The 22,394-nt window shown below is 34.5% G+C and overlaps 2 protein-coding genes across 4 annotated transcripts; both read right to left on the reverse strand.

Annotated features, from left to right (window-relative positions):
- LOC118048420 (AP-1 complex subunit gamma-2) lies at positions 1 to 12,753 on the reverse strand. The gene is made up of 19 exons (XM_035058082.2): positions 12,661 to 12,753; positions 12,140 to 12,464; positions 11,686 to 11,988; positions 11,378 to 11,519; positions 10,652 to 10,825; positions 10,211 to 10,390; positions 8,996 to 9,150; positions 7,892 to 7,982; positions 6,816 to 6,979; positions 6,015 to 6,069; positions 5,110 to 5,232; positions 4,879 to 4,974; positions 3,735 to 3,862; positions 3,315 to 3,419; positions 2,954 to 3,213; positions 2,045 to 2,293; positions 1,785 to 1,960; positions 1,554 to 1,658; positions 1 to 403 (listed from the first exon to the last, which is right to left on the reverse strand). Exons 2-19 carry the CDS (start codon positions 12,169 to 12,171, stop codon positions 308 to 310), a joined length of 2,634 nt encoding a protein of 877 aa, XP_034913973.1. The 5' UTR covers positions 12,172 to 12,464; positions 12,661 to 12,753; the 3' UTR covers positions 1 to 307.
- Positions 12,754 to 13,671: 918 nt separating this feature from the next.
- Positions 13,672 to 20,656, reverse strand: LOC118048421 (serine/threonine-protein kinase ATG1c). Of its 3 annotated transcripts, XM_073410124.1 has the most exons (14): positions 20,275 to 20,656; positions 19,982 to 20,099; positions 19,830 to 19,888; positions 19,497 to 19,561; positions 18,798 to 18,891; positions 18,640 to 18,720; positions 18,367 to 18,475; positions 17,665 to 17,737; positions 17,206 to 17,579; positions 16,727 to 17,088; positions 15,922 to 16,204; positions 15,489 to 15,559; positions 14,202 to 14,442; positions 13,672 to 13,847 (listed from the first exon to the last, which is right to left on the reverse strand). In XM_073410124.1, exons 1-13 carry the CDS (start codon positions 20,518 to 20,520, stop codon positions 14,203 to 14,205), a joined length of 2,175 nt encoding a protein of 724 aa, XP_073266225.1. In that variant the 5' UTR covers positions 20,521 to 20,656; the 3' UTR covers positions 13,672 to 13,847; position 14,202. The 3 variants fall into 3 exon arrangements, 2 of the variants coding, with proteins under 2 accessions (XP_073266225.1, XP_034913974.1); XM_035058083.2 differs by lacking the exon at positions 13,672 to 13,847 and having other exon boundaries at positions 13,962 to 14,442; positions 20,275 to 20,655; XR_004687468.2 differs by lacking the exon at positions 13,672 to 13,847 and having other exon boundaries at positions 14,302 to 14,442; positions 15,489 to 15,593.
- Positions 20,657 to 22,394: the final 1,738 nt, after the last annotated feature.

The following is a 22,394-nucleotide window of genomic DNA, read 5'->3' on the forward strand; positions in this document are numbered from 1 at the left end:
TATCACAAAGTCCCTTCTGTATGCGCCTCAATGGCAAAATTCAAATCAATTCTCACGACTCCGTACAGAAATATTTTGTATAATTTACACAAATCACCTAAAACAGAGAAGATTGTATGAGAAAATGGACATATTTCAAACTCGAGGAAAATCTAATGCCAACTGCTGTAAGCCATATTTCATCCAAATAGACGAATACCAAAAAGGATTTAACTACCACTACAAACGGTGAGAAGGAGCTTCTAGTTGGACAAAAAATAAGCGCCTGTAGATGGGCATCATCACCATTTTTCTGGATCAACCAGCTTCACAACTCACGCGGGAAATTGTTTATGTGTCCTTCCTCCAGTGTATCTTTGTTGTTGATCTTGTATGATATCCTTGTGCGCATCACGAGGGATTTCTGAAAACATGATTTTCATAACGATCTAATATCATCCACAGCTTAAAAACATATTATTACAATTAATTATGAGATATGAACCAGGAAAACATGATGAAGCAATATATAGCAGTTGTTCCTAATCCCAATTGTCTTGAGTAATTTTTTTATCATAATTCAGAAATATCATTTATTACGTGAGCAGACTCCTCACATCATGCCTTTTCAAGCTTAAATAAAGACCTATGCTGTCTGCTTGCACCAATGTTTACTGGGCTGGATGTTCCATGCTACAGATACAGGTAACTAGAAGCACATTTCGATTCCCATTTCACCAAACCTTGATCATTATTGGGTTCCCAGAATCAAGCATCATACATAACAAAAACCAAGCATATTAGTTAGTCTCCCAGCCAAAGACCAAATTAATTTCAGCAGTAGGAATAAACTTCGCTGGAGTTTAATCTGAAATGGTGTTCTCCTGCAACTTCAGTGGCTCAAGTTGACAGCAGCTCAAAATTACAAGACTAAAGGACATTCAAGCATAATCGCTGATACTCATTCAGAAAATCACATCCACTAGAAGCTACTAGTTCAATGAAAGCTGTTTCCATTTGTTTAAGGCTGGACAATGGCTTTATGAAACATCTAGGCGTGTTTAAGGCCGGACAACAGCTTTATGAAACATGTAGGTGTGCCAGGTTGGACTATTTTGTTTTTAAGAGAATATATTATACTTAACAACCCCATAATTCATAGAGTTAACCACATTGATGGAAGTAAAATTTCTTCAGTACACAAAAAAAAAATTTGTAGCTATTCATCAGAAATTTGTACTCTCCTACTCGTAAGTGACCATATTTTTATTTTAGTTTGTCCTGACATACATCAGTAATGAATTAATTATTTTATTTCTTATTCCCCTCGTTAAACACTAGATTTAAAAGATTACTAAGATAACAAGGGATCAGTTAGGAAGAAGTCAAAAATATGTGAGATGAAAGAATTTATCGAGAGTCGATAAAATGTGGGTGAAAGCAAACAGGACACTCAGTGGGATGGAGAGAGCGCCAAGAGAATATCACATGGTAATACTAGAATGCTCGTATGATGCCATGAAATCCAGAAACTGAAGTGAATGCAATTTTAGATGACTATATAAGAGATATACCTTCCCGTGTTGGTTATTAGTAACTCTCATATTTTGTGTAATGGATCCATTACCACTTGCAGGAAGAATATTGCTGCTAGCTGGGTCTAGGTGCAGTTGAAGAAACTGTAAAAGGACAACAGAAGAAAAGGAGAAATATCATAAAAGCATGTGGGCCAAAGAAAAAGATATTATTGGAAGGCATGATAGAGAAAAAAAGAAAAAAGCTGACTGAACTACATCTGAATCTACCTTTGGAACTGCTGCCTGAAATATAAAATCAGTGAAGACATTGGGTGTCAAGTTTGTGAAAGTTGCCTGGACTGATGTTGTTTGCGGGTTTCCTGGTTGCTTTGAGAAGTTGAATGTTATTCTCAAAGAGCTGCTCTCAAATGCCACAAAAGGTGGATAAACTGAACCATTATTCTCTGTTCATAGAAGAAAAGGAAATCAACAAGTGGGACAGCAACCAAGCAGCAAAACAGAAATTCAAGGTGGACAACAATTTTTACCAGGCTTTGATGGGCTGGGACCGAAGCCATCCAACAAATCCATCATTGGAGCAGCTCTAGCAGAAGAAGTTGCTTGTGCAGAAGGTGAAGAAGATGACGAGAGTGCATCTAATGTGGCTATTGGTGATTTTTCATTTTGAATGGGTGATAAAATGTCAATTGTAGATGAGCTGCTTTGTACAGGAGGCACACCAATTGACAATAGATCCAGTAGAACATCTGTGCCAGCTTTTTGAACCTGGTTTGTGCCTAAGAGGTGCAAACAGAAATCATAGATTAGATTACACATGCGATTAACAGCAAACAAAATGAACAATCAGCGACAGAACACTGAAACAGTTTAACTTCGAAGTAAGTCCGTCACTCAACAAAGGAATGGTCAAACAAGTACTAGTCCAACCACAAAATTTATGATGTATGAAAAAGAGTATGTTTTTTTTTAACAAAATGACAACACATATTGACAGTTGCTTTAATGCAGTCACATTTCAGAAAAAATTGAAGAGATTGTCATAGATTCAAAATAACACTTTCAAGGACACAGCCAGCAAAACTTTAGTTCATTCCACAAAACTGTTAAGGCCTACATGGTTTTATTTATGCGAAGCTCCCCACTAGGTTTTACAGTCTAAAAGCAGGAGATGCTTGTTCAATTATCACAGTTCTGGGACAACACGGATTCAGACAACAGGAACCCAACTAAATTGTAGCTGATGTCTGCAAAGGCTATCAGAGATGATTCCAAACTCCAACAAAAATGATAGCAAAATGAGCATCAGCAACGATAACGCAATCAGGACTTTCAATTTGTGAGGATGATTTATAATAAGGCATCCCAGGTTCTAGTAAACTAAAAATACTGTTTCAAAGATGTGCATAATCAAGTTATGTCACAGCTTAGAAATTAACCTGATTGTGTTGGAGCTGGTGACAAATCAACACCTAGAAGATCCTGAAGAAAATCACCACCAGAAGAGCCGGGTGCTGCTGGAACATCATCTGAAAGATCAAGTAAATCTACAAGAGGAGCTGTGGAGGGCTTCACAACTCCATTTGGAAGATTAAGGGAAGCCCCGCCAGAAGTTGAAACAGCTGCTGGCAAAGAACCAGCCCTCCTTGTAGTGAAAGTAGCCTCATCCAAAATTGGCATCCTTTCGACCAGTGTAGATCTGCATTCATATGTTAGTATACTAATCAATGAAATTGCTACAGATATGGAAAAACTTTTATGAGATTAACAGTGTAAAATAATAAAAATTTAACTGCATACCTTATATTTTGATGCTTCTCAATGATGGAATTAAATTCAAGGGATCTTTGCTGCAATTCAAGCACAAGGCTGCCTTTATGGTGAACAATTATATCCTTGATCCTTCTGGAAATGATTCAAAGAACAATTCTATACAGTTAGATCCCATATCTTGCCACAAATATTATTCAAAATAACAGATACATTAACAGTAAGAAGAAATAATAATAATAATAAAAAAAAAGAAAAAAGAATTGTCAAATTGTTTGTATAGAAAGACTGGCTGACAATAATAATAGACTCAGACTTACAGCCGAAATCTCATTCTTTTTATGCATCTTAAAAAAAATGCAATGCCTCTAGGATAGAAAAACATAGGCCTAATAGAATTGCAGGGAATGGAAGGTGCACAAATAAAATAAGCACCGGGAAAACACATACTCAGAACAAGATGGGAAACGGGAAGAAAGTTTTAAGAGAGCAATCAGAGCCATTGCTTTAGTAGTGAGGTCTAAGGCATGGTGCTTTAAGGCAATCTCAACAGCATCCACAATGTCAGACTCCGTAACCTGCTCAGAAAAAAACTCAACTTAGCAGGCAATTAAATGAGAAAGACAACCAACAATAATACTGCCATACACAAAACAAAAGATTTTTTTTTGTGTTTGTGGTGCACACACAAATGATTGTTAATCTTGCTTCCTGCCATTAGTCAACTCTGCTGGATCAAACTGACAACCTGGTCTCATCAAGCTTTTTGTAAGCAAAGCAGAGATGAAGTCCCATTGGCAAACTAATAAGTCCAACCATTCAACTTTTGTTATCAAACATCATTAAATATTGGAGGAAATGGATCGATTTACTTATATAACAAATTAGTTGGGTTAGATAAAATGTTAAAAGATATTCTTGTTCACGTGAAAATGATAATATCAAGAGCTAGTTCATTTTTACATTCTTACATGGAACTTATTGTATTCCCTAAATCCCAGGTAAAGGACAGGAGGAAAAATAACAATTTTAATGTGACTGCTTTCAGCCCCAAAAACATATTTTGCCAACATTCCAGCATAATAGCAGCATATTTGTATTACTTTCCACTAGAAATTATACATCATACAAAATGGACTCAAATAAGTAAAAGATCCATGAACAGTTTCACTGTGGCAAAGCCATAGAAATTTGCTTTATCAACATCCCATATTTTTATCTTCCAAGTCAACAAAGCATGGCACAAAGAAGGTCCACAATTTGATTTCTTTTATACTCCATCCTATAATACTAGTCCAGTATGCAGACAATAATTTTTTTTTTTTTTTTTAATCACATGCATGCATACAGCTTGTAGATTTTTTTCATTTTTCTACAGATTGGTTATATAAAATTATTCTATAATAAATTACTTTTTCTTGTTTTTAGTAGACAAATATAATGGTATTAAGGGAGTAATTTTTGTCAGAAGTTCCCTATTACTGTTACCATGTGTGCTAATTAGGTAACAACACTACCCATCGAATTTGAGGTAGCACAAAGAAGATGACAAAAGCAAGTGCATAACTAGCAGAGTATATAACAAAATACTTACAGTTACAGGATCCTCTATGGCAAGCATTCCAACATTATTCATCAACATGTCACCATATTCTCCAATGCACCAAACTGCTACGCGAACAAGGCTTTCCTGATGGGAAAAAAAAATCAAAGTGGATAAAATGACAATTCCTTTTCTGGATAAGCATAACATGCACAGTTAAATGCAGAATCTCATAGACAGCCAAATAAAGCATTTTCTTTTATCAAAAGAAACATTGAATACCTGCTCAGAAGATGTTTGGAAAGCTTTGTACAATGCCCTGACTGTATATCCATGAAGGTCGGAAGCATTGCTTATCACAACAATAAGGGCATGCCATACTTCATCTTTTACAAAGTTTCCAGCCTACTAAGCACAATATTAAGATCAGAACATGGATTTGTAAAAGATATCGCTAATCAAGAGCATAAAAGGCCAAAATAACAATTACCAGATTCAAGCACTTTGAATTGATCTTTGATATACTCAATTAATTCTTTCAGGTCTCATCTTTCACCATGTTTTAGTTTTCAGAAAAAGTGAAATAAATAAAAAATCAATTCCATGTAATTCCATTTACCAAAACATCTTCATTTTGCAGGCTTTAATTATCTAGATTTACTGGTAAACAACATGCTGCATAACACATGGCTGAAGGAAGCTCAACATTGAGTTCAACAAAATAAATCAACCAAAGGAAGATGGTCAAGGATGAGAGATTATAAGCTCCTGATAGTAAATGACACAAAAACAATAAGATTGACCCAATATTTCAATAAGAGACCATCATGCACACAAAGCAATGGCATAAACAGAACAATGTATTATGATACTAGCAAAATCAAGAAGTGAGGCCACCATTATCATCCCAGCTGAAAATGTCTCACGATGATGGCTACAAGACATGAACATGGGTGGTGGCTGTAGAAAAAGATGTGGCTTAAGCTGAAAGAACCTGCGTTTTCAATAGAGCGTGATATAAATGGCAAACATGAAAATGTTCATCTAGCTGCCCCACAATGTGATAATAGAAAGCATCTTAGAGCCATGACAATGATCATATAATGAATAAACATACTGAAATGTCCCAAACAAGGTTCAAACAAACAGCAAAACTGCAATGGCAGACTTGACATTAACATTTTTACCTCAGCAAGAACCTTGAGCATCTGATCAATGTACCAAATTTTCTCAGGGGAGAACCTAAAGCATAAAAAAGCAAAAGTAAATTGATTAAACATAGGAGAAAGGTAGTTCTGAATGATCATGATTTATGAACCCCCAAACCATACTACTAAACTATATAACTCTACATTCCTGCTTTTGAAGGGGCGGGGAAAACAAAACTGTGCAGCATGGCACAGTCCAGGTAACAAATCAAGAAATTTGTCTGTGGGACAATTTCAGACCAGTTAAACATGAATACATCACTGTTCAGATAATAAATTCAGATACCGTAATTCCATTTTATCATTTTATGTTAAACTCACACGATAGTTTTAGTACAACAGGGATGCAGCCTGGTACAAAGCATGAATTCCAGGATGAAAGATGCCTACTTAAGGAGATGATATTATAGAGTGTTGTTTTTATATGATTCATTATTTTCTATGTAGCTTTTTTCTCTTTTTTAACTCAGATTGGAGACACCCCCATTAAGCCCTTTCAAAAAATTTCTTTTGCATCTCAATCAACCAAAGTAACAAAGACATATATGGTTTCAGATCACTTGATATCTCTAGAGGCTAAAGCCTAGAAGCATTATTGATTAAATGCAAGTTTAAATACAGGCCAGTATCGGTTCCCCTTTTTTCCAGCAAGAAAAGGCGAAACCGATAGTTAAGTTCATCAAAATAACAAACACACGCAAGAAAAACACAATCTAATATATCCCACAATCAGTCAGGGAAAACAAGTGGATGTCTTAATTCAAGAACTGCACAACTTACTTCTCAACAATGGAGCAAATTTTGGCAGTAAGATCCCCTTTAAATTCTTCATCACTTACTTCCAGATAATCAATTAGCTCTTTTGTCAAAGATTTTACATTGGTCTCGTTCACCAGAAGGTAAACAAGTTCAAGGGCCCTTTTCCTGATTGAAGCATCTGAATCCTGAAATAAAAAGGCCACAACCTGAGCTTCTGAATTTTCAATCTTTATTTGTTTTGTCAGTAACATTAACAAGGAAGCGAGAAAGTAATACATCGAGTTCAGGTTTAATGGATCAACTGATATATTTTACGTCTTGCTTGTTACCAAACAGAAGTAATACAGAACGGGAAAAAAGGTTGATGGGAAAGAAAAAAATTACTGATATAAAAAAAGCCAGAATAATAGTCTTCATTAGATTATTTGCCACCTCAGCTGCAATATCTTTTGTCTGGTCCTGAATGACAAATCTACCTTATTTATTTCTCCAAAGCCCCAAACAAGAAATCACGAATCCAAGTAGCCAAACCCAAATTTGTTTGAGATTGAGACATATGGAGTTGAGTTACTTACATTTAACAGTAAGCAAGGAATTGATATCCAAACCCAAATCCACAACACCCAATCATGTTTGTTTGGAGAGGACACTAAGACATAAATACATCCTTCTTGTTAACCATAACCATCTTATTCTATATCTGACCAAGACATAGCCAGAATATGATACGCCTAATCTCCTTTCAATTTAACCTTTTTTTCATTCTTTGCTGTTCAATCCAGATATTTGAGCAGATTATAACTCTTACGACACCTTAAAATAGAAAGAACTAGAGATTCCAGAGGTAAAAATTTTGTTGATGCGAAAAAGATACACAAAGAAGATTTATCCATACACCCAAAATTTGTAATAATTTAAATGAAAATGGTGAGTTTGGATTTTTATAGCACACATTTACTCATCATAGTTTTAGACAGGAAAATGGTATTAAAAAAGTGAAATGGATATGATTTACATATATTATAGAATTTTAACCTTCTCTACAACTAATAGTTATTTAAAAATAAAAAAGAGATCAAGGTGGGGGAACCCCATACCTTTACACATTCCAAGATTGTTGCCCGATGCCTTTGTACAGCTTGAGCATCTACAGTAATAGCCTTCATCAGCATGTTTAATGCAACATATCTGAAACAAATGTTAGGATTTGGTTTTATTTTTAGTAAAACAAGCAAAATAAAACAAATCAAGTTTATTGATCTTAAATTAATAATCAATACAGCTTCTGAAAGAACTACTACTATCCAGATGAAGCAATGTGGAGCTGTAATAGAGCATGTGTCTGATTTTATATCCAGAGATTAAACAATAAACTAACATGATGCGCGTGTATTATAGAAATATTTTCCAGTTATCTACTACATTTTACCATAAAAGATATATAAAAAAGTGTTAACCTATCACTTAATTTTCTAAAATATAAAACAAGACTCAATTCATTCACTTCTATTTAGCAAAATGAAAAAAAAAAAATGCAACAATTAATTTGGCAGCACTTGTATTCCAAGGATAAAATTTCAGACAAGTAAATTTTTAGGGAAATTGAAAAACTAGAGAATACGATTTTCTACAACAATTCTAACAAGTAAACATAATTTTTTACAGCATTTTCTTTTATCTTGAGAATTTTTATGGGGAAAAAAAAAGCAATTTGTCCTGAGTTAAGTATTTTTATTATTTTACTTCTTGAAAAAACATAATGTCCCAAATTTGTATGTGAATCAGGATAAATGTTAGTCCATACTCCATAGAGTCAAGCCAGTGTGCAAGCAGCTAAGGTCACCCTTTAACAAGCAACTACCCTATATATAGTAGACAATGATGATAATCACACTGCAAATAAACAAGTCAAACTAACTTTCTGTTAATAAATATGCCTCCCCGTTTAACAGGTAATCATCTTATATTTTGAAGATCATATGGATAATCACTGTTCAAAGGAATTCAACAAACTCAACAGAACATTAAAAAAAAATCATGTGCCAATGGCAGATCATTTCTCATTGAATCAGGAGAAATATACCTTAAAACATATGCCTAGCAGTATTTAGTGCAATTGGTTTATTTAAAAAAACAACATGAAAGGGATGAAATGACATGTCATGAGATCATATCCAAGTTATAATCTTATGAAACAAAACCTGATATTATTGTCACGGTTAGACAAAAATCTTCCCAGGATATTAATAGCAAGCACTCGTAGGCCACCATTATCTTCAATGCTCATGATAGTTTCAACACATTCATATAGAATAGCATTTCCAGCATTTTTGTTTGACTCAGTTTTTGTTGCCACCTAAGAAGATATCAAGCAAACAAGAAAGTTTAAAATGTTGTCAAATTAAGAAGCAAAGTGAACAAAGATAAACAATTGTAAGGAATCATGAGCGTTTATAACAATGTACAGGGTGATAACAAGTTGACAGGCTAGAATGTGTGGATCAGTCATACAGGTTGAGAAGATGTTCAGCTTCACATGTTGATCAATTTATTCTCAATCATTGACCAAATGCATTTACTAAAAAGCACAGCTTAGCCCAGTTAATGGAAATTTAGCCCAATTAGATTACTCAAACTGTTAAACAAGGCTACAGAAGGGAAGCTTACTAAACAGTACTTTGCAGAATCCTACTTCTTAACAGACTACATATTAAACCCACTGTTAATAAAAATTGTACTTACTCAACTCTACTTGGCTATCCCAAACTGGTTGAGCTTTTCTACCTGGATCAACTTCCTTCATTCAGTTGTAATTAGAAATGACAATTTAATTATCATTTAGGGAAACTGACTTCAAATTCTCTTCCATCGAGGATGTTCAAACCAAAATACCCGCTTTAGTGATTTTCATCCATCATCAAGGTAACAATGAACAAGAACATACTCATCAATAGAGACCACCAATCACCAAAAAACAATAAAGAAATCCTAATCATATAGAAATAGGAAAACAAGATTCCATATTCACAGGTTTATTAAGAATTAAACCCATACGTTCTAAAGCAAGTCTCATTCTACTATCAATGCCAAGGCCTTTTTCTTCAGCCCACCCACTTAATTTCTTCATAATGTTAGAATTCAAATATGTATGAGGAACTTTGTTGTCTATAGGATTTGACGTGCTCTACACTCATAAGCTTTACTAAAAAAGGCACAGAAAAAAAAAAAAAAAAAAAAAACACAATTTCATCACATTTGTCAGACTCATATCATTTCTATACTTTTCTCATTTCTAATTCAACACAACAGAAGTGATCCAAGCCATCAACAATTGACATGTTGCTTATGAACCAGCAATTCTCAAACACTAATATAAGTAATACGACAGACTGATACAAAATGCAATGGAAACTAACCTGAGCAAGTATGTCATTCATGGCATCACTAGCATCGGCATCTCCTTGGCCCAACGCACGCAAAAGTTTGAGCAATCTGACATGGAGAAAAGGGTCCGCGATACCGGCAATGTCATATTCCGGTGCATATGGACTGTTAACAACATCCTTTAAAGTTCTGACCAACCCTTCTGTGTGTTTCTACAAAAATGATTTTATAACTTGTCACACTTAAAGAATAAAAAGCATACTGACCATAAATTTACCTTAAAAATTCAATTATTTTCATGAAAAAATCCCTAAACAATATATCTATAATATAAACATTAATATAAAGAACTAGGTTCATTTATGCATGATGAAGAGTTCACTTCTGTCATGCCAAATAAAAAGCTCAACAATACTCAAAATTAGCATTAGTCAGAATGCTTGTTTCTTCCTAATACAGGCCATGATGAGTACCTTTCTCAAAAACTCGAGGGCTTCCGGACTGACTTTACATAAATCTGTACAGAGTTGAATTCCTGTTATTAAGACTCCATGATGCTTCTCTTTTAGCAAGGCAGCCGCAGGATTTATAAAATTTTCTGCCAGATCCGGGACTTTCCTAATAATCCGTATAGAGCATAATGCCGCCTATGTTTGAGCAAGAGTGCAGTAAAAATTAGAAGAACGCAAAAGAAAGCCACAAAACAGTGAAGCCAGATAAGCATCAACTTTATAGCAATTTAGGAGAGCTTAAATCAGAACAATGCACAACCAAGTTTAGAGCATAATGCCGCCTATGTTTGAGCAAGAGTGCAGTAAAAATTAGAAGAACACAAAAGAAAGCCACAAAGCAGTGAAGCCAGATAAGCATCGACTTTAGAGCAATTTAGGAGAACTTAAATCAGAACAATGCACAACCAAGTACCTCCAAAATGTCTCATGTGATTAGGAAATTAAACTAGTCCAAAAACATTCAACAAACCACATTCTTTCATTACATATATCTGATTCACTCAGTTTCTATATCATTACAGCGGATCAAGAGCTTTTAAGAATTAAAGCATTCCAAACTTCAGGGGTCGCACAGCTTATTCCCTCACCAACCTATCATCTTTTCACTCACTAACTCTTGGAACCAAAACAAATAAACAAGAATTCATGCAAAAGTATAATAAGGAAATTATATTAAAAGCAACTCACCTTTTTCCGAATATTTGGATCCCGAAATTGCAGCAATCTTTCCACTTCTGGTGCAAGATCACGAGCCATTTCTGCTGAACAAATATTTCCCAAAGCACAAAGTGCAAGTCCCACAATATACTGGTTTGAATGATTAAGATCTCTGAATATAAGTTAAGGCCACTAAACAGATAAAAAGATTTTTCTCTTTTCATATTCATTTGTTCAACTAGCAATTCCAAAAAATCCCAGACAACTGAAATAGATGAAACATAGCTTGCAAATTAAGAAAACCTAAACAACAGAACATATAAACATTTTTCGGATACTGTTTTAGCGAGTTGGTAACGAGCATTAGAACTTCTTGTCTTTCATCAAGGAGTAACATGAGGCCGAGATATCCGATCCTCTTTTCAGGAAATCCGGCGGAGGCAATCAACTTTAAGCACTCCATTTGACCAAAATGTGTTGGGTAGCCAAGCATATGAATAAACATAAGCTTTGCCAAATTCCGGTGTCTATAATCTTGATCATTTTCATTAATCGACGTTCGAATTGCAGCACATTCTTTTCTCACAACAGCTCTTTCCTCCGCCGCAGTTTTACAAGCCCGTATTGCCCGAATCATGTCCCTTTCATTTCAAAAATTATCCAATTCATGCTCAAAAAATTGTAAATAAAAGGAATCCTAATCTTTAAACTAAACCAGGATTGCATAATTCTAGCCGCCAAACGGGTCGGATTTCAGGAACTAAATGAGAAGAGTAAAGAAATCGTACTCACCTAAGACGCGTACCGGAAAAGAACGTATTCATGATTGGGTCCGTTTCCGAGAATTTCCTGGAAGCTTAATCAGATCCGAGAACGAAAGTTAACTCTTGGTCAAAAATTGCGACGTGACCCGGGGATTCAATCAAGAGAATCCGAATAAGGTGATCAAGATCCGGATATATAATTTTAGAGATCTCAGAGAAGAGAAGATGAGAAGGAGGAGAGATTTGGATCTGAGAGAGACAGAGTGTGTGCGCTTTTTTTTTTAATTAATTAATTAATTAATTTTTTTCACTTATAAAATGATGCTAGTAGCGCTGCTGTTCGTGTTTTGCCTCTGTGAAAAAGAAAGAAAAGAAAAATTGGAAGATTACATTATTTTATTTAGTCCTTATTTTCTAACTTAAGTACAAATCAGTCCTTTATGTTTGAAGAATCAGCAGATGTTTTAATTAAATAAAATAAATGACAGTCAACGAGAGTCAGGGGATGATTTTATATTTTCAAACATAAGTGAGTGATATGTAACTTACTTTTCACTTGAGGGGCCAAGTGATAATTTATTCATGCTGACTTGCTGAGCACCAAAATTTCTGGAGTGTGAGGTGATTGGATTACCCACTGGTAATTACACCCAAACTTGATAAATACCTCATAACACATTAAAAACTCAAAATAATTAAAATAATAAAATAAAATATAAACCAAATAACTTTTAAATTCTGCAGCTCTATAATAAACTAATAAATAAATAAATAATAACCTAACTAATCAAAACAATCAAATTTTATATTTTACTGACAAAATTAAAGCTTAATTTCAAATAAATAATTCTTTTTTATCTTAAAAAATTAAAAGATTTACCATATATCAATGGAAATGTATTGATATTTACTTTTCAATGCGACTAAAACTATATCAAAGTTCATTTTGTAGCTATATTTATAACCAAAAAAAGTAATAAATAATAAAAATCAAGAGATTTGAATTTTTTTTATTTTAATTTTTATATAATGTCTAAAAGCTCCTTTCCTATAAGACTTTCTTCAACACAAATTAAATTAATCAAGATTTATTCATCATTCTTTGATATCCTTTTAAAGTTCATCTTAGCTCTGTATCTTGAAAAAATCCATTAATTGAATCACTTAATCTCTTTGCTCTAAATTTTATAACTAAACCCAATAAAAATTCTAAAAGATCTCTTAATGTTGAAGTTAGATCCACATCTTATATGTAAAAGAATGTTACGGGTGCTTTATCCTTTACAAACTTTAAAGATAAGATTTCCAACTTGCTGATGGTGGCTAAAATCATATAAAAGGCATGTAAATTAACAAATACCTTCAAATATCTTGTATGATATTGCTTGGAAAATAAAATACATTCCATTTAAATATCGATAATGAAGGTGAAACAAATTGAAGGCCGAGTTGATATGCAATTATTTTACTAGCTATCATTATCATTATTATTTCTTCCTAGGATAAATGTTAGTTTGTATAATAGAGATGTGAAATCACCATAACTATTGGATAATCAAACACTAAAACCAAATGGAAGATTGATTAGCTTTTGCATTTGTAGATAGAAATACAAAAATGCAGCGCTTGAGAAGCGAAGCTGAGCTAAAAGAAGATAAAAATCACAACATCATAGATCAAGAATCTCACCCAACACCATCCAAAATATCATAGATCCACCCACCTTCTCACAACTCCTGCAAATCACGAACCCGTTAAAAGAATATCTCACCAAATCACATATAGTTTATAAGAATGACATGTCGGGCATATAGTTTATAAGTACATGAGCAAAGGATTGACACAAAAGATGGAAATAAAATTTCGTTTCTTTCTTGCTTCCATTTTCCTTTTTTCTTGGGTTGGCTAATCATTCTTTAAATATGAGACATAAGAAAGTTACAATATCAGCAAACTCCCATACCCGCCATTATACACAGGTTGACCTCTGACAATACCCCAATCCCAGTCACTCAAAGAATAACTGTACAAACAAATAATTTTACATGTTAAAACAGGTACGAAACCATGAAACAGTGCACAAAACTTGCCCTATGGTGAGCATCGTTGATCCTCGCACTTGAGAAGTGCCATCCTTTGGGATCGTGAATGGTCTTGCCTGTTATTAAGGATATCTATGTAACTGCGGAGCCTATACCGATCCGAGTTCGTGAGAGAAAATGGAGGATTGAGAATAAGAGATGGTGCTTCCACTAGAAGGAAAACTAACAAACATCCTGCTCTTGAATATAGCAAAGCTGCATTTTCCATATCCCCCATGAGCTCGTCAACCTGCCATAACATGAACAAACAATACTTCTTTATCTGCATTTTGACAGTTACACAGATGCTTCTTTGAGTGGGGAAAATGAGTTTAAACATGAAAGGTAATATCAGACAACCTCAAATGCACAAAAGTTGAGACTCGAATCTAAAGAACATTCATTAGTACTAAATGCTATACAGACTCTACCATCTTGTAACTCTTCTCTCCATTCACTGCACACTCAATTTCCCCTCTCACAAGACACATAGCATGGTTATGAAAGGCTCTATTCTTTCTGAACTAGTATCCACAATTCAAGAAATTCCACGTTGCAGTTTTTCAACCCTATCTATAAAGTACAGACATGTACTAGAGAATTTCTCTACACAGACCTACATTTTCTTCACATCAATATTAGAGTGTTTGTCAATTAGTGACAACTACAAAGTGTGAAGAAAAAACTGGAAAGGAAATGTGATGCCATTGGCACAACTTTTTTTTTTTTTTTTTTCCTATAATGAAATGTCCAAGATCCTTTAATTTGATATAAATTAACAAGTTAGTGCATTTGTGGAAGACATTTTTGACATTTCACTTCGAGATTCTGTGCCAATAGACTTGTGGGTGTGCATAAGGCACCACCCAAAAAAGGAAAAAGATTTAAACCTGGAAGGTGCAAATCATTGTCCAAATGCAATCAAATTCATTTCACTTCGAGATTCTGTGCCAATAGACTTGTGGGTGTGCATAAGGCACCACCCAAAAAAGGAAAACGATTTAAACCTGGAAGGTGCAAATCATTGTCCAAATGCAATCAAATTCATTTCACTTCGAGATTCTGTGCCAATAGACTTGTGGGTGTGCATAAGGCACCACCCAAAAAAGGAAAACGATTTAAACCTGGAAGGTGCAAATCATTGTCCAAATGCAATCAAATTCATTTCACTTCGAGATTCTGTGCCAATAGACTTGTGGGTGTGCATAAGGCACCACCCAAAAAAGGAAAACGATTTAAACCTGGAAGGTGCAAATCATTGTCCAAATGCAATCAAATTAGAATAAAAACACTCACCCCTCCATGTCTTCCCAGAGAAAGGGCAGATTGAAATATCATCTCCATTGCATCAGGCATCTCCGTACTTCCTGAAATCATTTTGAGTAATTGAGAACTCTGTTCCTGTTGGTTTTTTGGAACATCATGAGAGAGAAATCTGAAGTGCTGTCATTCGGTACCGACAAGGTACCATTTCAAGACAAGCACAGTTACAAGTGCCATTTATTGACTCAACAGTAAATGCATGTAAACTTGTTGTATGTTACATAAGTATTTGATACTTCTTCACCCTTTGCAACTAATATACAGGAACCAGGCTAGGACAATCAGGTGCCATTCACTTAACTTAGGGATCCCATATACTCATGCCAGGAAACAAAGGTACGAGAAAGACACTAGACAGGAAACTTGTCTAAATTTGCAGTGTATAGACAAAATATTAAACCCATACCAGGTTCGATAGCTTTGGCAAGTTCCTCTGCCCGCTCAACTTCCTGTAAAAATTCCGCCTCAATCTGAGTGGACATATTCTCTGGCCCAACATCAGGACAATCTTCTGTATCAGGGGTCCCATGCTTCTTGCTGCTGCTTCTCCTCAGTCTCGAGCTCTCTTGGCTTGGACTTCCTTCGGTAGCTGAGGCAGCCTGAGTATGGCAGATGTGCAGTACTTGCTTCCAAATCGCAAGAATAACAAGTTGGATCGAAAATGCTTCCAGTTGCCTACCTGCCTTAATCTAAAAAGGACAGTGGCAATATTTTAATTTGAGAACACCAGCAGTATTAAGTTAGATTAATGAAACTTGTTGAAGAAAAAAAAAATCATATCAATTTATTGCATGACAAGTCAAAACTGTGAAACACCACAAAGCACTGTGTGTCAATAACTGAATTAGTCTTACATATCAACCAGCATGCTAACTAATGTTAAGGCTGAAACAGAAAAAAGTGTAGCATCCTTTTCCATCAAAAACCCATCAACTATGCCATTAACTTTCTAAAATAGCCCACACGTAAAGTTTCAAAAGAATAATAAAATGAGTAGTAGAAGTATTCTGCATATACAATTCTACTGTCCGCATGAGCTAATGAACCATGCATATACAACTTTATTGCCTTATCCAACAGAGGCAGCCTATCAAATAAACCATTTACAGTTCATTTCTCAGGTTAAACAGAAAGAATGGTTTTCAAATATCCCCAGGGAGTTTTAAAGTGAACAGTAGAAAAACTAGTTCAACAGAGAGTAGTGACTTAACCTTTTCCACCACTAGTTCCATTATGGCAGATGCACAATGCTGCAATGACTTAATCCTAGCCATGCAGTGAGTTGATGGCTGCTCCAAAGCATCTCCCATATCCAAAGATCCTTCAGAAGTCCCAGGAGCAGAGGCCGGAATTTCCAAGCTTCCAAAGCGGCAAGGATTATTGTTGGCAGTGTCAATTATGGGCATCGGGATACTTGGCATAGTGTTTGTGTGGGTAAATGCTTGAGAGGGACCCTCTGACTTGTATGGTGCATTGCCTGGTTTGTAAGTACTTGCTGTGGAAGATGACACATTCAAAGAGGGTCCAGAAACAAGAACATAATCTTGATCTATCAAATCCAGTGAATCCACAACTGTAGTACAATTGTGAAAGAAAGTAAGTTAAAGACAGGCACCCTTGATATGATATAATTTAGGACTTCTAAATACATTATTGAGAAGGAAACGGAACACTATGGAGTTCATGGTACCTCTTGATCGGATGTTCACTGATCTCTGGTCCATGGATTTTGGAGGTTCATTTAGATTTTCATCTGATGCTTTATTGATGCCAGGCCTAAAACTAGCATTTTCTAAGTTCTGTCTGGCACTACTATATCTGGAAGTAAGATCCACGTTATTGAAAACATTAGATGTTGCATCCCTCCCTCCAAATCTTGAATCAAGAGAAAATCCATATGTAGACTTCATTGGGGACATCCTCTTAGAAATAGAAGGGCTTCCCTCAGGACAACTAGAATCATCATCCAGAAGGAAAGGCAGGCAATCCTCCTGAGAATTGTCATCGGCATTCCTTGCAGGATTGCTTCCAGAGAAAGGAAAGCCATCAACTGACCTTGAAGACCTGTGAGTGCATACCATATATCATTTAAGAATTTGGACGAAACACATATTAAGATCATGCAGAAGAAAACATTTTCTCATTGTACCTCAATAATTCGTCTTTTTTCCTTTGAGAAAGAAATGGGTGATTAAAGAACTCCTCAAAGGTTAGCCGTTCCACTGTATAATATGAAGAGAGAATTTTTATGAACAAGGGATAAGATGTTAAGCAAATATTTGTAACACAGTTAATGGGGTGCCAATGGCTAATGCATCAATTGTTTTCTAGCATGGTTACTTGTGTGCGTTTGCATTGTTTTATGGGTGAGTGGGAGAACAAATTTGTGTTACCAATCTGATTCAAGGGCAATGCTACAGTAGGTCTATATGAAACCATTCAATGTAGTCAAGACCAAAGTAGAGAATTATAACAGTAAATTTGGATTTTGCATGCAGTTGTTCATTAATTGGACTGAGGAAAATATTCTAACAAATAAATTCAAATTGAACCATATATGCTAACCCAAAGTTTCAAAAAAAAAAAAAATTGATAGGCCCATCTATTAGACGTCCATAAGCCTTTCAACTGTATGCAGATGAAGACATGCATCAAACAATCAATCATGCAATATAAGAAATTTGATTGTACTTGGCATGATTGGAAAATGCAAAATTGGCATTCATACACAATTTATCTATGATCACATGTGCCAATGTCTGTGTATACTTGGACTACTTTTTTTCCCAACTTCACGATGATTCACTTTATAACCATATGAATTCAAATTTCAAGCAACAGCATGCTATACCTGGATTGCAACACAACAATTTCCGGCATAAATCTTTGCAGCCAGCACTCAAATCCTTATTATCGAAAGGAAATTGCAATTCAGCTGATTTCACAATGTTCTGGAGCAACTGTGCGCCACAAGATACAAAATATATATGTAAGGTAACAATAACCACATGGAAATCACTAATTTAACTAAGGTTTATTATCAAAGCCATGGAACCTAGAAGTTTACAATACCTATCAATCTAAAAAATCATTTGGTTTTGCACATAAACAAAGCTAATCAGACCTGTATTTGATTGTTTCCAGTGTATGGGGTTTTTCCTGTCACAAGCTGAAATAAAATGGCACCAACACTCCAGAGATCTGCCTGTGTATTGAGATCAGAGTTAACAGGAGATACTTCATAAACATATCATCAAGACTTCTCATAACAGTGAATGTCACCTTTGCATCATACTTCTGAAGTTGCATTATCTCTGGAGCCATGTAGAGGGGTGAGCCACACAAGGTTTCTGCAAGGCCTCGAGGTTGTAGAGATCTGACAACATAGAACTAAAATCAAATTCGGAATAGATGTTGATATAAATTGTTGGGGAAAAAAAGGATATTGGGCAGTTTTTCTTAAAAGGAAAAAAAAAATTGAACGTTAATAGAGATCAAGATAGAACTGAAAATTCAGAGAAAATACAATTTAACATTTTTTTTAAGAAAATAGCCAGCTTTAATCATTAATATCTTCAACATTCCATAAATAAAGTGTATTATCACAAGTTTGTTTGTTAAACACCTCTTGCATGGGCGCACAACTTGGCATCCATTACAATCAGTTCAAGCTAATATTTTCTAATGACAAACTCGAGTTATGCTACCTACATGAATTTCCTACATTGACCACCACCCTAGTTGAAGTGAACCTGATGCATGTGTATGTGTGTGTGTCGAAGTTCTAGGTTAGACAGGAAGTTAACACGAGTGGTTTTAATTAGCTAGGTCTGAGCTTGCAAGACACACAGGGGAAGGGAGGGATGCAGCAGAGGACAATAAACCAATTCTCTTTATAGAAAACAATCACATTAAAGGTTCATTTGGACCAAGTTAACAGTAATGAATGGAAATGGAAGGAAGATTATGATCATTAGGTACCTGGCAAATCCAAAGTCTGCAATTTTCAGAACTGCGTTATTGTCACTCGTGGAGAGAAGGAGATTCTGTCACAAAAATTGGGGCATCACATATAAAATCTATTTTCAAGGACAAGATTAGGAGACTTGAAACAAGACCCTCTAACATCAGTAAGCCACTACTCCTACATGTATGTGCCAGTATACTTCTCTTACAAATCTCCCAATTTATTTATTGCCGTAGAGCTACAACCTCATGAACACACACTCAGCTAAACTGTACTACTGCCTTGCATAAAAGTTCTGATTTTGCCTAACATTATTATAGCAAAACAAAACAAAGAATTAACCAAACCTGCGGCTTAAGATCCCGATGAATCAAATTATTGTCCCGGAGAATTTGCAAACCAGCAGCTGTTAAACACAATACTATCAGACTTGGCAAGCCACCGCAAATGCAATGAAGTTAGAGAGAGAGAGAGAGAGAGCATAAAATATACTTGATACCTAATTGTTGCATGAAGTGCTTAGCAATTGCTTCCGGAACTTTCCCATGGCGTTGGATATACATAGACAGATCACCACCCTTGCAATACTCCAATACTATAAGCATTCTCCCCGGAACCTAATTAATTATATTTAATATTAACAACACCTCAATAATTCACAGTAAAAAAGAATGACACTCTTTTAGCAGCATAATCAAACCTCAAAACTCGAAGCAGAGAAATTTAAATTTAAAGTAACTACAAAGGCTAGAATAAGACTAAAACAAAAGCATAAAAAAGGCAAAGGCGAACCTTAATAATATCGTGCAAGCGAATGATATTAGGATGATTGATCCTCTTCAAAATAAAAATCTCAGACATGAGACTTTCTTGTAATTTCTTATTAAGTCGATTCGTAACGATCTCTTTTATCGCTACTTCGGTTCCATGGACTCGGTGTCTAGCGTGCCAAACCACCGAGAAAGAGCCCGACCCTATTTGTCTACCCACCAAGTAGTCTCCAACAACCCTGCCGCTCCTCCCTGAAGCCTGAGCCATAATTCCTTCTCTTTTTTTTAAGAACCCTATAGCTAGGATCCAAACCTGATTTTGGCTCCAGGAAATCAAGTTCGAGCTTCGCTTGCTTGCTGGAGAGTGTTTTATTTTAGTAAATAATAATAATAATAATAAAATGAAAGCATGTTTAATGATTTGAAAGGATCCGTAGAGTTACGTTGGGGTTAAGGCACTATTTGGCATTACTTTACAACAGATTTTTTAAAATAAAAAAATTAATTTTAAATTATTAATTTTATATTTTTAAATCAATATAATATCAAAAATAAATTTGAAAAAAATAAAAAATATATGTTATTTTAATATAATTTTAAAGAATAATCTTTACTTGACCGAATAAACTATTTTAATAAACTACGAGAGAGAAACGGATGCTTTAATGAAAGGTTTTTTTTATTACTATTTTCATTTTTTAAAATTTGACCATAAACATTTTTATTCTTTTGGTGTCAGACGATGAATTTTCGGCGCCGAAAGTAAGTGATAGGGCCGTGAGTAACCGAGCTGGGTTGAGTGGGCTCCGTTTATGTTGATAATAATGAACCTTAAGGGTGTTTGGGAGTGTGGTAACGGTTGCTTTTCAAATAGTTTTTCGTGCCGAAAAGCATGTCAATAATATTTTTTTATTTTTTTAAAATTATTTTTGATATCAGCACATCAAAATGATCCAAAAAATACAAATCGTACTCAATTTAAAAAAAAAAATTGAAATTTTTAAAAAACAAGTTCAACCTCAATGCCAAACGAGCATGAAATTTAAACTCGGTTTCGCTAATTTCAAATTCGGCTCCTTTAATTTTTTCAGTTCAACAGTAAGAGTATTATTAGAACAATTTAAACATCATGGAAACTATCTTAAAGGCACATTCCTCTTTTTGTTATCAGGATAGACTCCGAAAACCATAATGTTTAAACCTTCACCTGACCAATCCTTTAGGTTTTCATCATTTAAAAATGTTTTTGAGTGTGATTTTTTTATTTGAAAATATATTAAAATATTTTTTATTTTTTTATTGACATCAACACATTAAAACAATTCAAAAATATAAAAAAATAATTTTAAAAAATATAAATTTTAACCAATTCCATTTTAAAACACAAAACAGGCTGGGATTAAAAGGGTATTTGGAAATATGATAGAAATTGTTTTTCACTCAGAAATATATTAAAATAATATTTTTTTTATTTTAAAAAAATTATTTTTAACATCAGCACATCAAAATGATCTAAAAATACAAAAAATATATTAATTTTAAAAAAAATTAAAAAATTAATTTTTTATAAAATATTTTTAAAATACAAAAAGAAATAAGCTATATGTAAACCTTGGCCCTCCCTTCAACTCAATTCAATTCAGGAATCATGGATATTTCATATTCATTCGATTGTCCTTTTTTTCCTAACGAATGCACAATATGATGGCCCAACCATGATGGCTCCAATTCTCAAACCCTGGACCAGCCCTTTCAGGAGTAGAGTAAGAGAAATCCAATCCATCAATGTACACAGCCCGCACTCCACATCGCCACTCCCTTTTTAATATTATATATCCTTTTATAATCTTAACCATCTATTAAATCAACGGATTAATTAAGAAAAAAATATTTTATGCATAGGAAGGTATTCTTTATAGATAGAGAAACTTCTATTACAATTAGCATGCAGGATTAGTCATTATATTGTGGTGAATGGGAATTTATATTGTGAGTTGATTTTAAGAATATTGAATTTCTTTTTCATCTTAAGATTATTTTTTAATATTTATAGTAGAAAGAGACACGGGTCAATCATGTATTGGTTTGATTTTGTTAACCAATGATCAACTCTTAGAGAAGGATCACACTATAAACACTGTA

Source organism: Populus alba, chromosome 6, assembly GCF_005239225.2.
Source record: "Populus alba chromosome 6, ASM523922v2, whole genome shotgun sequence".
NCBI lineage: Eukaryota > Viridiplantae > Streptophyta > Magnoliopsida > Malpighiales > Salicaceae > Populus > Populus alba.